This window comes from Hydra viridissima, unplaced genomic scaffold (assembly GCF_058129835.1).
Source record: "Hydra viridissima isolate aposymbiotic clone 2 unplaced genomic scaffold, HvirCarnegie_v1 scaffold_1, whole genome shotgun sequence".
In the NCBI taxonomy this organism is placed as follows: Eukaryota; Metazoa; Cnidaria; class Hydrozoa; order Anthoathecata; family Hydridae; genus Hydra; species Hydra viridissima.
The window spans coordinates 16,221,965-16,236,751 of record NW_028324300.1 but is presented as its reverse complement, the minus strand read 5'-3'; the positions used below and the strand labels follow the sequence as shown (position 1 = coordinate 16,236,751).

Sequence of the window (14,787 nt, the reverse complement as noted above, 5' to 3'; positions counted from 1 at the left end):
TGGAAAACATTGAAAAGCGAGTGGACGTGAGACTGGTAACAAAAAGAGAAAAAGTCACGAAATTGGCCTCCAAACCAAACTACGATCGTCACACGATTTTCGATGAAAACCTGATCGCCGTTCATATGAAAAGAACAACACTGTTTTTCAACAAACCGGTTTATTTGGGGACGTCCATCTTGGATTTGAGCAAGACTTTGATGTTTGAGTTCCATTACGATTACATCAGAAAAAAATATCCCGGAAAAGCAAAGCTGTTGATGACGGACACTGACTCTCTGGTTTACGAAATCGAAACAGACGATTTTTACAAAGACATTTCCGACGATGTGGAAAAAAAATTCGACACGAGCGATTTTGGAAAAGACCATCCAGCCATTCAAAGCGTTGGGTTCAAAGTCGGCTTAAACAAAAAGGTCATTGGAATGTTCAAAGACGAAGCTGGAGGAAAACAGATTGAAGAGTTTATCGGTCTCCGGTCGAAGCTGTACTCTTACAAAATCCATCATGAAAAACAAGAAAAAAAAACACAAAAAATGCAAAGGGATGAAAACATATGTCGTCGACAAATACATCACCCACGACGATTACAAAAAATGCCTCGAAACCAAAAAAGAACAGTTAAACAAAATGAACGTCATCCGATCTCGTTTACACGACGTTTACACGGAAGAAATCAACAAAACCTCTCTCAGCGCCGCTGACGACAAAAGGATCATTTTGGAAGATGGGATTCACACGTTGGCTTATGGGCATTACAAAAAAAGACCTTCTTTCAACTTGATCGATTATGAAAATTTTTTCGGTCCAGGGACAGAACCAAAGATATATCCAGAAACCGAGGCAGAGACAGAGGCAGAGACAGAGACAGAGGTAGAGACAGAGACAGAGGCAGAGACAGAGGCAGAGACAGAGGCAGAGACAGAGGCAGAGACAGAGGCAGAGACAGAGGCAGAGACAGAGGCAGAGACAGAGGCAGAGACAGAGGCAGAGACAGAGGCAGAGACAGAGGCAGAGACAGAGGCAGAGACAGAGGCAGAGACAGAGGCAGAGACAGAGGCAGAGACAGAGGCAGAGACAGAGACAGAAGCAGAAGCAGAAGCAGAGGCAGAGACAGAGACAGAGACAGAGACAGAGGCAGAGGCAGAGGCAGAGGCAGAGGCAGAGGCAGAGACAGAGGCAGAGACAGAGGCAGAGACAGAGGCAGAGACAGAGGCAGAGACAGAGGCAGAGACAGAGGCAGAGACAGAGGCAGAGACAGAGGCAGAGACAGAGGCAGAGACAGAGGCAGAGACAGAGGCAGAGACAGTGGTAAAAAAATTGATCGCAGAGTGCAGAAAGATAATCGCAGAAAACAAAGAAATATCAAATAGGTCGAAAATATTGATCGCAGAGTGCAAAGGGATAATCGAGGAGAGCAAAAGATTTTAAAAAAAAAAGAAAAACAAAATGATCAATGTGGAAGGAATTATTTTGCCGAACGAGGCCTTGACCAATTTTCAATTGCTTGAAGCAGCAAAAAAATTAAAAATAAAAAACTTTCGAGGAGTTTTTGTCAGAGACACATTGCCGAAAAAACCAAGAAAAAAAGAATGCGGGATCATCAACACGGGGGATTCAAGCACAGAAGGGTTTCATTGGGTGTGTTGGTTCAAAGACGGTGATGCAAAGTTCAGCTTTAACTCTTACGCTCAACCCCCTCTCGTCGAGCTCGTCGATTATTTGAAAAGCCCAGTCTTTTACAACAGCGAAAGGGTTCAATTTGGAAACACGTCTTTTTGCGGTCACTTGTGTCTTTACGTCTTGAAAAAATGTGAAGAGGGAAACAGCTTTCAAGACGTTGTCAACACCTTGTGGTAAAAAATCAAAGATTTTCCAGAGATCCAAAGGATCTGATCGCAATTTAAAAAAAATTTCGCCCGTTTAAAAAATGATTGACACTACTATACATTGCCGATTCTAGCGCCTTGACACTTTTCTATACTTAAGGAAATTCAAGAGGGGTATGCGATTCTAGCGCATGGATAGATTCAAGACGAGTTTGTTATTTGTAGACATGAATATTTTTCAAGATTCTGACGCATTGTTAGTTTCAAGATGTGATATGTATTTTTGTTTTAAAAAAATATAAATTGTAATATATTTTTTCTGATAATGTGAGATGTCATTACTCTGTAGGAAAGAGTTTATCATAATCCATAAATGAGAAGCAGGGTTTTATTCTACAGTCCGTTTTTGTAGTGTCCGATGGCAAATGTTCTATGAGTTCCATCCTCCGTTCGTATCCTCTTGTCATCGTCGGCGCTGAGTGCGACTTTGTTAATTTCTTCAGTGAAGTAAATAGTGAAAAAGGTAAATTTTATATATCTGAAAAATATATAAAATAGGTTTTTAATGTAAAGTTTGGTTAGAATCTAAGAGTTCAGATGGGACAGGTTTTTTAATTATATATTTATAATATCTTGCTAGTCTTTGTTTTTGATAATTTATTTTTTGTTCTTTTTCTTCAATTCTCATTATACGCATCTGATCGTATTTCCATGAATTTATTTTCCCCTTTTTTAGTTCATTTAATTTTTCTATTTCTTTTAACAATTTTTTACATTGTTGATTTGCTTCAATTTCTCTACTGTTTTCTTTGAAATCTTTATCTAGGAGATTACGTCTACTGATATATTGATCGTAATCTCTAAATATGTATGTATAGTACCTGTTTGTTTCTTTATCAAAAATTTTAAAGGAGTATGTCATTTTTATATAGCAAGAAAAATTTATTTATATCATTTTAAAAAGTTTTTTTCTTTGCATAATTTACAAGATTAAATTTAAAAAGGGAATGCTTGAGAAAGGTGAGTTTGGACCGAGCAATAAGCCAGATCCAATAGATTCATAGCCTTTTCCATTTTTAACAAAGAGTCCTTCGCCTATAGTAGGTTTTACCCAAGGTCTTAAAAAGATTCCTGATCCTGCAGCAGTCATTTTCATTCCACTTCCATTCTTTTTCAAGTAAACGATTCCTCTTCCTGCAATTTTATCAACCATAGCAGAGCCAGCAGAAGAACCAACACCTGCTAACAATCCAGTAGCTAGAGCAGGAACAACCTTTGTAGCAAGAGTGCTACCTATCATACCTAGTAACGGTAAAAGAGCTCCGATAAATCCACCTTCAATGGTTGAGTTGTATGCAATTTGTCTTTTGCTCAATTTAAGAGTGACTCATTTACCAGCTTCATACACTTTTGCGATTTTATTTAATTGCGCATTAGTGAGAGCGAGAACATGTTCACCGTTCAAGTCTTGATGAGATAGTCTTATATTAACATCAGTCTTGTCTTGAATCGCTTTTTTTATTTTGTCAGATTGATTTTGTGAAAAGTTTAATTTTACTTTTTGGTAACTCATTTTTTAAAATAAAAGAAAAAAAATTATCGTTGAACAGCGCTGCTCGTAAAAAGGTCTTGAAGCACAGAGGTTATTTTTTCTCTCACGTGAAATCTGAGGATAATGTCTTCACCTCTAAAGTCGATCAAGTTACCGTTTTGATCTACAATTTTTGTTTCCATTCTTGAAATTCTCTCCACAACGATAGGCAAGTATATCAAGTGGAACACTACTAGGCTATGCGGGTTCTGGCGCATTGATACCCCTTAAGTATGGGATGGCATGGATAGCGTTACATATGGTGACATTAAGGAATTAATAAAACTTCTTGCTGTCTTTTTAATTCAAAAATGTTCTAGCGCATGGATAGAATCAAGACGAGTTTGTTATTTGTAGACATGAATATTTTTTCTGATAATGTGAGATGTCATTACTCTGTAGGAAAGAGTTTATCATAATCCATAAATGAGAATCACGGTCTTGTTTTATAGTGTCCAATGGCGAAGGTGGTGTGAGTGCCATCATTCGTTCGTATCCTTTTATCATCATTAGCGCTGAGTGCGACTTTGTTGATTTCCTCGGTGTAGATATCGTGATGATGGGAACGGATAACATTCATGGTTGTAAGCTTTTCTTTCTTATCCATTAAACATTTGTAGTAATCTTGGTGAGTGATGCGATTATCAACCACACATTTCTGTATTCCTTTGCATTTTTTGTGATCTTTCTTTTCATTACAGACCTCATAAGAGTAGAGTTTGGGTCGAAGTCCAACAAACTCTTTAATTTGCTTACCAGCAGCCTCATCTTTAAACTTACCTATTACCTTTTTATTTTTAAACCCAGAGTCAAATCCAAAGTGTTGAACAGCAGGATGGTTTTTAGGAAATTCACTCGTGTCAAATTTAGCCTCAATATCGTCAGCAATGTCTTGATAGAAATCATCCGTTTCGATTTCATAAAAGAGCGAGTCTGTATCCGTCATTAACAATTTAAGCTTATCTCCGTATTTAGGCTTCATGTAGTCATAATGATGTTCAAACATGAGAATTTTGCTTATGTCTAGAACGCTCAGTCCCAAGTAAACAGGCTTGTTGTAATAGACATTTGTTCTTTTCATATGAACCGCGATCAAGTTTTCATCAAAAATGGTGTTTCGTTCATATCGTGGACTTTTAGACAACTTTAGAGCTTCTTTTTTCGTAGTAATAAGTTTAACATCTACGCGTTTTAGAATATTCTCCATGGTTTTGCCAAAGACGGAGTTGTTCATCAGCTTGAAAAATTCTTTGTCAGATTCGTTTTCAGCATCTGTTCTTAATTTTGTGTTGAGATCGATATACTTTTTCATAAAAGGCTCTTCTTCAAAGGTGATACCTCGATGAATTTTGGTAATGATCAGCCCTAATCGTTCATAGAGTTTAAGGTTTTCATGGTGAACGACGTATTTCTCCTTGTTGTTTAAATTAGGGACTAGCTTATCTACTTTTCCAATGGTTAGTCTTTCAGGAGCTAAAGGATAATCGTTGTGTAAATCGTGAAGCTCGTCAGGATAATCCAAGTCCACTTCTAGAATGCATGACATGGATTTCCAATTGAAAATTTCCTCTTCAGTCATCCATCTAAATCCTCTAACAGGGAGAGGCTTACTCATAGCCCATCCGTATAAATTATTTGCGTCTAAGTACTGAATGAATTTCGAAGGTTTTGAAGGATCATAATCGTCCATATACTTGTTGTTGGCAGTTCCATGTCTGTTAGAGATCATACTAATCCCACCTAGAATTCCTTTTTGAACCATGTTAAGCATATCAATATCGGTTAGAAGTTCTAATCGAATTCCAGTTTTCTTTAGCATTGCATCCCAACCCAACCCAGGAGACGTGTAATACCAAAGGGGGTCAAGACTGTAATGTTTCAAGCAAGTGTCTCTGAAATCTTCAAAGATATCAGCTAGTATCAGCACGTCGGACTTGTTGTACAGCTCATGATAGTCTTTAAACGTTTTGCACTCAAATACATCCCAAACGTTTTTCGCATGTGCATAGTCTTCATCTTTTGCTGATTCATCTTTCAGTTTGGAATGAAATGCTTCAATAGGAGGTAATTGCGTCTCTGAAAACTTTTCAATCGAGTCAACCCAGTCATAAGGGTAAATCCCTTTTCTCCTTATCAGACTGAACTGTTTCTTTTCGGGGAAATATTCAGCTACGTTTTTGCATTGATCGTCTGTTAAATTTTTAGATAGTTTGTCTAAGCCGAAGGGTAAGAATCTGTAGCTGTCAATAAACCTCAATTCTTTCCACACTTCTCGAAGTCTTCCTTTCTTATCAATAAATTCTCTGACTTTGATTTGTTTAGAGAAGCTGATATACTTTTCTTCATTGTTGGGTATGCAATTGAGCTTCCCGCCTAATTTTTTAATAAACAAATGACTATCATAACCAGACAAGTTATGAAGGACGATAGGTATGAATTTTGGAATTCGATATTTTTTATTGCAAGCATCATGGGCAGCACCACGATACTTCCCAGTCAAATGGCAGTGGTCTAAGACTTTATCATCTCCAAGATCTTTATTACAAATGTGACATTCAGTTGCAGCTTCAAACTTCTTTTCATCATCATCCGTCATCACTTTCTTTTTTACTAAATCAATCTTATCGAAAATCTTTATAAGGTCTGCTTCAAGCATGTTTATGAACTTTTGAGCCACGTCGTCATCATCGCTTTCAGCTGTATACGTTTTAAGCTTTCCCTTGTAAACGATTTCATCAAAGCATTTAATATAATAGACGATAGAGCTCGGAACATGCTTTTGGTACTGTTTCGTATACGACTGATTTGAATCTGGTGCGCAAGTGTTAGCAGCCTTGGTGAAACTTTCAAAGTCGGCATATACGACGTATGGAACTTTCATTTTCCTGCAATAGTTTTTAAACTGGGCAGTTGACCCTTCTTTAGGAAGTTCGATCCTCATTGGTGCGTTATTGTAACAGTCTTCTCTATGTTTTTGAAGCTTTTCTTCCTGGTCAAAAGCTTGCATGCACCTTCTGCAAAAATGTTGTTTTCTTTTACCTTTTGTTACCGAAGAACCGGCAAAGCGACTGAAACTTTTAATGAGACAATAATGGTCTGTAACATCGTTTGTAATGTACAGCAGATCAATGCAATGGTTTCGATCCACAAATTCAGATATTCGCAAAGGTTGAGGTGTTTTTTCAGTATAGCAAAAGACATTCACGCTAATAGTTGGATTATTCTTTTCAAACGTGCTGATTTTATGGTAATTCACAGGAAACTCCATTTCGTCCCAATCGAGCTCTTCAGATTTTAGAACCAAGTCTTCATCAATTCTCTCGTTGTCTTTATTTTTAAGGTTCAACGCTCTGGTGACACACCACTTGAAACATTCATTGTCTTTGTTTTCCATGTTAATGATCGCCTTTTTGTTTTTCAAGTCGGCAGGTAACTCAATGTAGGAAGAGCCGCTGAGAGGCTTGTAATCGATAAAGTTAATATCCATTCTTAAAATCTTAGATATAGTGCAATTAGATCCTAAAGCATTGTATTTGACGCTATTTTCCAAGACTTTTTCTTCCATTTCGCTCATTAACTCTCTTACATTCGTAGCTGCTAGAATAATCTCTGATCTGGATGAAAAGCTTGCTTCCCGAGTCACTTCTTCACCAGTCATCATGCTTACAGATTTCATTTCACACGTTAAAACAATTCTTACCTTTGTGTTTCTTTCTCCTTCCATGGTTTGAATGGCTGACTCTCTCACCAAATTAAAAAAGGCTGCAAGGTCTTGATATCTATGAGAAGGTCTGTAAGAAAATTGTCTTACAGAACCCTCTACCGAATCTTCAGTCATTTTAAACTTTACTGTAATTGGTTTTGACACAGGCTGCTTATACACTGTTTTTAATACAAGTGATTTGATAGACTTTATCTTTTCATCGATTTGTTCTACTGATTCGCTTACATTCTTCTTGATTACTTCAGGAACGTAGGGCTCTATCCAGTCTTTAATATCAATAAACTTGTTTTTAGCATAAGACGCTACACTTTTTGTAGCTCTGGTCAGAGTTGAAATTAAACCAGGTCTTGGTGCTGGAACTGGAGTGATAACGTTTGTTGAATCCTCGACTGATTCGTTAAGAATAGAGGGTTCATCTCTTGATGCCTGATTTTGCAAGAGAGCAGGTCCGAATGAAATCAATTCGTCAGTCCTTTGTCTAGGAGCTGGCACAGGCTTTTTAACTGCAGGACGAGGAGCTGGCACAGGTCTTTCAGAGCTAACAACAAGTCTTAATTTTGTAGGTTTAACAGAAACTTTTACAGCTGGTTTAACAAACCTAACCACAGTAGGCCTTTCAATAACAGGTAAAGGTCTTGCCTCAGTTGTTCGTCTACGAATAGAAGCAGGAGCAGAGACAACTCTAGGAGGATGCAATGCTGTTATAAGTTCCCCCTTTCTCATTTTAGAGTAACCTCTTATTTTTTGCTCTTTAGCAATTTCTTTTAATTCTTTCAACGTTTTGTTTTCCATTTTTAATAGTGCAAGATTTTTATTTAAGCCATTTTCAATTTTTAAATTTTTTTATATATCAAATTTAAAAATTTCTTGCTCCAGAAATCTCATATTTGTATCCATCAACTACTTTTCCATTTCTGCATTCAAAGTACTGCCAGCTATGCCCCGTCTTTTTATGCGACTCGTAAGCAGACTTGTATTCCACCACCTCACCAGTATCAACATTAGTTATTCTCAAACCTAAAGGATTATTTCTAATTAAACCAAGTCTAGCATATTTTGGATCAAGAGGTTTCTTTTCTTTTTTCTCATGTATTCTAGGTCTGCCAACAGGTCTTTTGTCTTTAGATCTTTGTAAAACCTCTTCTTTACTAATCAGATTGTTTTCAACCGCAAGCATCATGAGAGACATTTTATTGTCTGACGTTTTAGAAACACCGTTTTCTTTTAACAAATTTTTCAAAAATTTTCTTGTATATTTCATCTTTTTTATTTGTAAAGATTTTTTTTTTAAATCAAATTCGATTTTTTTAAATTTATGTCATTGATGAAAAGTATTTTAAAGTTTTTATATACAATATCATTAGGAGCAAGTGAATGATTTAAAATCGCGCTTTTTAGATTTCCAGAAATCTTTTTCTTCTCCTCGAAATCACAATCCAAACCAAGCACATACTTGTCAATCATTCTTAGCTTTTCTTTTTTAGGCAAGCCTTTCCAAGTACTGAGACGCTCTTTGATTTCCTTTTCTATTTGCGAATATTCTGTATCACTACTCCATACAAGTTGGTAAAGTCTGTCTCTCTCTTCATCACTGTACTCTTTTGGAATATTAAAATCTCCGTTTTCAGTGATGTAAACAGATTCGCGAAACACACCTGCTTCTCCAAATGCAAGAAGCTCAAGATGTCTTTTTTTATTTACGTCAGTCTCTTTAATACTACATTCTAGAAAAAATGGAAAAAACTGTTTCATTTTATTATTCTTGAAAATAGATTTAACCCTTTTTCGGTCTACCCACTGGCCGGTCTTCCTTCACGTCTTTAATCCATTCATCTTTACTAATCAAGTTGTTTTCAAACGCAAGCATTAATAAAGTCATTTTATTGTTTGACGTTTTGGAAATTCCGTTTTCTTTCAGCAATTTTTTCAAATCCTTTTTCGTATATCTCATTTTTTTTTTAAAAAAATATTATTCAGCTATTCCACGACCGTCTCACAAAAAATGATAAAATTAAACCAACCCAATATAGATAATACTATATATCAGTAGAAAGCTCGACTTCTCCTCTTTCAGAAAATATATAGCTTATTATAGTATGCCGCTATTATAAAAAATAACATGGGCTGAAACAGAAGGTAAAAGTAGGCGTTTTTGCAATAATTTAATTCATTTTTAATCACCAAAGTTAAATTGAACCTGTAAAAAATTCAAAACTGTCTTGCTCATTGCAATAAGGTTTTTAGCTACACTAATCATTCCTACTTATGATAAAAACATACTTATTGCCATACGAATTCAGAATACCATTTGTTTTAATCAAATGCTATTACCACTATTGTCACGCTGTGACATGTCACGCTGTGACAATTAGGGTACCAATCGTTTTATTTCTTAGACAACCAGTAAAACTTAGGGTTTCAAAAATCCAGCGCAATGAGAACTCAATCTAGTACATCTAAAAAAATACTAACATGTTTAAAAAAGTAATTAGCTCAAGTTATTTTTAGAATCTTTTTATGTCACGGCGTGACGTCACGGCGTGACAATTTTTTAACAACATTTAAAACAAAATTTAAAACTGCTAAACTGAAACCACAATTGAGTTTTTATCAACTTTAAGGACCCAGATTACTGAGCAGCCTACTTTCTTTTACATCATCTACAAAAACTACAAATTACAGGTATGTTTTGCATAGGCAACATTTGGAGGATGAATGCTCAGCTATCCTTGAGGCTCTCTTTTGAGATACATAGAGCCTCTCTAAGGGATAACTGTAACTCCATTGAGCCTTAGATGTAATACGTGCATCTCCATAACTAATGTGTTGCCTTTTTTTTAATCTTTCAAGGGTTTAACATGCCTCTTACTCATGCTGAGCGTCAAAAGAAATATCGTGAAAGACAGTTAGAAAAGTTTGGCAAAAAAGTAGTTAAAGAAAAAGAATCAAAAAAAAGAAAAGAAAGAAGACTCGCTAATTTGGAGGCTGAACGAGAAAAAGAAAGGCAGCGAAAGAGAAAGAGCAGACAAAAAATAGCAGAATCAAAATCTGTAGCTGTTACATCACCCCCTTACAAATCTGCTAGCACTCTTGGAAAAGCTGTTAAGAGAGCCGAGTCAGCACTACCAAAATCACCCAGAAAGAGGGCTAAAGTTGTACAAAAACTTTTAACAAAAATGAATGAAATCCCAAGCCCAGAAAAAATAATTAGTAAAAATGCATTAGATGCTTTAACTGTAAAATTGGTTCTTGATTTTTACCAGCGTGATGATATATCCCGTCAAGCACCCGGTAAAAGAGACACCATTGTGGTGAGATTAAAGAACAAGAAAGAAACTGTGCAAAAACGTCATTTGTATATGAATGTTAATGAAGCTTATGCTGTTTTTAAAAGTGATGATCCTGAAGAATCAGTCGGAAAATCAAAGTTTGCTAGTTTACGCCCACCACATGTGCTTTTGTCTAGTTCAATGTCAAGAAACGTTTGTTGCTGTCAACAGCATCAAAATATAATTCTTATCCTTGAAGCCTTGCACAAGTTTGATTCAAATTTTCCATTGTATTCACATAAATTTCCTCTAAGCATTGTATGTGATGGTGAAAAAGACATTTGTTATAATAATATGTGTACCACATGTAAAAATGCTGCAAAGTTTCATAATCTATTTCTTTTGAATGAAATTGACAAGAATAAATGCATTACATGGTACCAATGGGAAAAAGTTGCAGAAGGTAATGGAAAGGAATATATTAAAAAAATTGAAAAAAAGGGAAGAGTTGATGATCTTTACAGCAGCTTTTCAAAATCTTTACCTTCATTTCTTTTGCATTATTTTATTAAACAGAAACAATCAATTACATATCGTGATCATAAGGTCCAACTTCAAAGTAATCAAGACACAGCCGTTCTTCAAGTGGATTTTGCTGAAAATTTTTCAACTTTGTGGCAAGATGAAGTGCAGTCAGCACATTGGCACAAGAAGCAAGTTACTGTTTTTACTGCTGTATTTTGGTACCAAAATTCATGCTCATCAGCTGTCATAGTTTCAGATGATTTAAGCCATTCAAAAGAATCTATTCTTGTATTTGTTCATAGTTTATTATCTAAGCATATTGAATCAAGTGTTAAAATACTACAGGTTTGGACAGACGGCCCAAGCAATCAATTTAAAAATCGTTTTATTGCATCAGCAATACCCTGGTTGGAAGAACAGCATGGTTTAAAATTATTCTGGAACTTTTTCGCTGCTTCTCATGGGAAAGGACCAGTAGATGCTATTGGTGGGACCGTTAAAAGAATAGCAACGCAAAAAATAATCCAGAGAAAATGTATGATAACTGATGCCATAACTTTTCATGAAGCTGTTAAAAATGAGACTAATTTCAATGTCTATTTTGTTTCTATGGAAGATATTATAAATACAATAAAAAAATTTAAAATTGATGAGTTATTTACAAAAGCACCAGCAAAACCAGGAATATTTGCAGCGCACCTAATTCAAAACAATAATGGTAAAATAGAAATGCGACCCTATTCAAGTGCCAAGTATTTAGTGAAACAACTTACGTCTTCAGACGAAATCACCAAAAAACTTTAAAACGTTGTATATATGACAGCAATATAATATGGACGCGATTTGACACTGATATAGTATGGGCGTGTTCGGCAGATTGCTATGTAAAAACTATTTTTATGAAGATGTAATTATATATTTGTCTAATACTTCTCTATTTAGTTTTAAATTTATTAAAAACAGCCCATTTACCTGGTTTATAATTACCCAAATGTGTCTGGTCACGCTGTGACGTCACGCTGTGACGTTTACCACTAGTTAATTAAAGGTGCACCTGTTTGAAATTTAATTAAATAAATGTTATTTAGCTATAAAACTTGTAAGAGTAATGTCTAAACTTTTTGTTTAATGCCAAGTTAATAATTCAGTTCATCTATATTAGCTGAATCGCGATGTTGATCTAAAAACTAAAAAACAGTGAGAGAATTTTGGTCACGCTGTGACGTTTTATATTTTCTCGCATGAATAAGAGGCTAATATATCCACCCTAATTTTTTTTCTTTTTTTTTGTAGCACTTTTTACGAGCTAACAAAATAGCAAAAAAAAATTCTTTTTATATATATTTAATAATAAAATATTGAAGGCTAAAGGCAAAAAAAAAGACGGTTGTCACGCTGTGACGGTCGTGGAATTGCTCTATTTTGAAAACATTTCAATAAACAACATTCATTCTGCTTCCATCTGATTTAAGCCTAAGCAATTTATCAGAAATGAGAACAGCAAAAGCCTGAGTGTTTGCAGGAACGTTCGCATTGAATGTAGCTTTTATTTGCACATCTATCACTGAAGTTTTTAACCTCTCAGCTTGCTTGCTTACATCAAAAACAAACAGAGGGCAAATGTATCTATAGTTTAAGGCAGATATATTAGGTTGACATATAATATCGTTTACTCCATAAAGTCTATTGTCAAATTTAGAAGCGTCTTTATAAGCTCTTGAATATCTTTGGTTGTTAAAGTCTAAATTGTAATCAACAGCAGGATACCTTTCACTGTTTAAAGTGACATACATGTTTTTCAAGTCGCAGTGATCAAAGACTGCAGGATTTAGTTCTTGACTTCCAGATTTATTGGTTTGGAATCCAACAACGATATACCTAGGTCTTTCACTAGCTGATCTTGCGCTTAACCTCCAACTAAAGTTATTGGATACAGGAACAGCGATGGTGTCGCATTGTCTAGATCTGAACGAAAATGGAACATCTACTTTTGATTCAATGATTTTGTAAAGATTGTTACTGCTCGCTACAGAGGGTGTGACATGAGGCATAAACAAAGACAGTTTAGTCAAATCCACTTTTCCTGCAGCTGTCGCATTTGTTCTAAAAATAGCATCACTATCGCTCTTTCTCACAAGAGTAAGTGTATGTTTGAATCCGTAGAGCACTTTTTCGTAATCATCGCAAAATCCAAAAATGTGCTTTAAAGGAATGCAAAACGAAAACGTTCCTTTTTCTTCACTTTTTGCAATGATGTAGTCTTGTCTTTGCTTAAATCCAGTGTTGTTGACAAGATCTGCTAAAGCTGTCGTGTCTCTTTGCCACAGCTGATTCATTCCTTCAGAGACTTGAAACTCTACTGGGTATTTGAGATATCCAATCATGGTAGTCGCTTGTCCAGGCTCATAAATGGTTTCCACCTCTTGATTCGACAACTGATAAGAAATCTGACTGAACATGTACATGATACCATTGTTAACAAAAGTAACAACATCTGCATCAGCGTAAGAAGTTCCATCCGCTTTTAAAAGTCTTCCTTCAACCAAAAGGTATGCTTCAGATGGAAGCGTGAACAAATCTTGTTGCTCGATATTGATTCTTATTTCTCCATCCACGTTTAGATTCTTATTCACGGGCTCGTATTCGTGAAACTCAAATCTCTCAATTTCTTCATCCACAATAATCTCTTCTGTAAAATTTAAAACATCGGAATTTGCCATTTTTATACATCAAAGAAAAAAAATTTCTTAGATCCTCATGCAATCAAAAGTCCATTTCCTTTTTTTACTAAGTCTTGTATTCTAATCACATTGTTCTTCGACAATCCTGATCCAAACATAGAATATTCATCCATAACCGGTGCTGCTGCTGCTGCTGCTGCTGCTGCTGCTGCTTTGTTAACAATGCTTGAAATAATTTCTTTGCTTTTAAGACTGAGATCATTCTTTGCAGCTTCGCGTGGCTTTGGAGTTCCAGTCTTGGCATACAATTTCTCAATGGTTCTTTTACCTTTGTCAATAGCTACATCTTTAGCAGTGGAAATGGCTGTTGAAGCTAGCTCTTTTCCTGCAGATTTAGTAGCCATGATAGCTTCTCTTCCTAGTTCAGTTTTTGCAATTTTATTAGCTAAAGTAGATGCTGCTCTTGAAGCGCCTGAAGATGCTGCTCTTCTCAAGAAATTCTTAAGCGTGTCAATTATCCCACTTCCACCCACAATATGCTTCTTAACATATCTATTTCTATAAACGATCATTTTTTATTTACAAAGATTTTTTTTATTTCATATCGATATACGCCATCATCGACTTGTACTCGTCTTTATTAATTCTATTTTGTCTCAACAGCTCATCGCAAATGGAAACAGCTACATTTCTCGACTCTTTATTTCCAGCATGCCATGCAGCAATACTCAATTCAAGCTTTTCTACAAGAGCATTTGGATCGCTTGGAAGAATAATCACACCATGACCTTTTTTACCATTTTTAGACTCCATTAATTTTTTCCAAATCGGTTTTATAACTTTTCGGTATTTTTCGCTTTTGGAGGATTTTGGCTTGTTTGGATTTGATTCCAAATAAATAGCACCACTGTTTAAAATAATTTTTTCATAATTTTCCAAATCTTCATCCGTATACTCGCTCAATAATTTGTTTGGAGGTTCAGGTTCTGTAATAAGCTTCCAAAGACCTTTTGTTCCTTCATACTTTTCTCCTACAACAACGATATCATTTCCATCCACCTCCACCCCCATTTTTCCAATGTATAATTCATTATTATCATTTTTACTAATTTCGAAATTTCTTTTAACATGGTTTACGAAACGCTTATTACACCTATTTAAATAGAAG

General features: G+C 35.5%; 2 protein-coding genes across 2 annotated transcripts; both read right to left on the bottom strand.

Moving 5' to 3' along the window:
* Window positions 1-3,853: 3,853 nt before the first annotated feature.
* Window positions 3,854-7,867, bottom strand: LOC149893573 (uncharacterized). Its single transcript, XM_090069889.1, has 4 exons — window positions 7,169-7,867; window positions 6,032-6,916; window positions 4,949-5,707; window positions 3,854-4,396 (listed from the first exon to the last, which is right to left on the bottom strand). Exons 1-4 carry the CDS (start codon window positions 7,865-7,867, stop codon window positions 3,854-3,856), a joined length of 2,886 nt encoding a protein of 961 aa, XP_089926015.1.
* Window positions 7,868-12,371: 4,504 nt separating this feature from the next.
* On the bottom strand, window positions 12,372-13,403 carry LOC145188214 (uncharacterized). The gene has a single exon (XM_090069810.1). The coding sequence runs from the start codon at window positions 13,401-13,403 to the stop codon at window positions 12,372-12,374; it is 1,032 nt and encodes a 343-aa protein (XP_089925936.1).
* Window positions 13,404-14,787: the final 1,384 nt, after the last annotated feature.

Coding starts and splice junctions, on each gene's coding strand:
- LOC149893573 (XM_090069889.1), bottom strand. CDS start 7,867: ATGAGAAAGGGGGAACTTATAACAGCATTGCATCCTCCTAGAGTTGTC. Junction 6,917..7,168: donor TTGCAGCCTTTTTTAATTTG/GTGAGAGAGTCA, acceptor ACTATATCTAAG/ATTTTAAGAATGGATATTAA. Junction 5,708..6,031: donor TTTTCGATAAGATTGATTTA/GTAAAAAAGAAA, acceptor TTTATTGATAAG/AAAGGAAGACTTCGAGAAGT.
- LOC145188214 (XM_090069810.1), bottom strand. CDS start 13,403: ATGTACATGTTCAGTCAGATTTCTTATCAGTTGTCGAATCAAGAGGTG.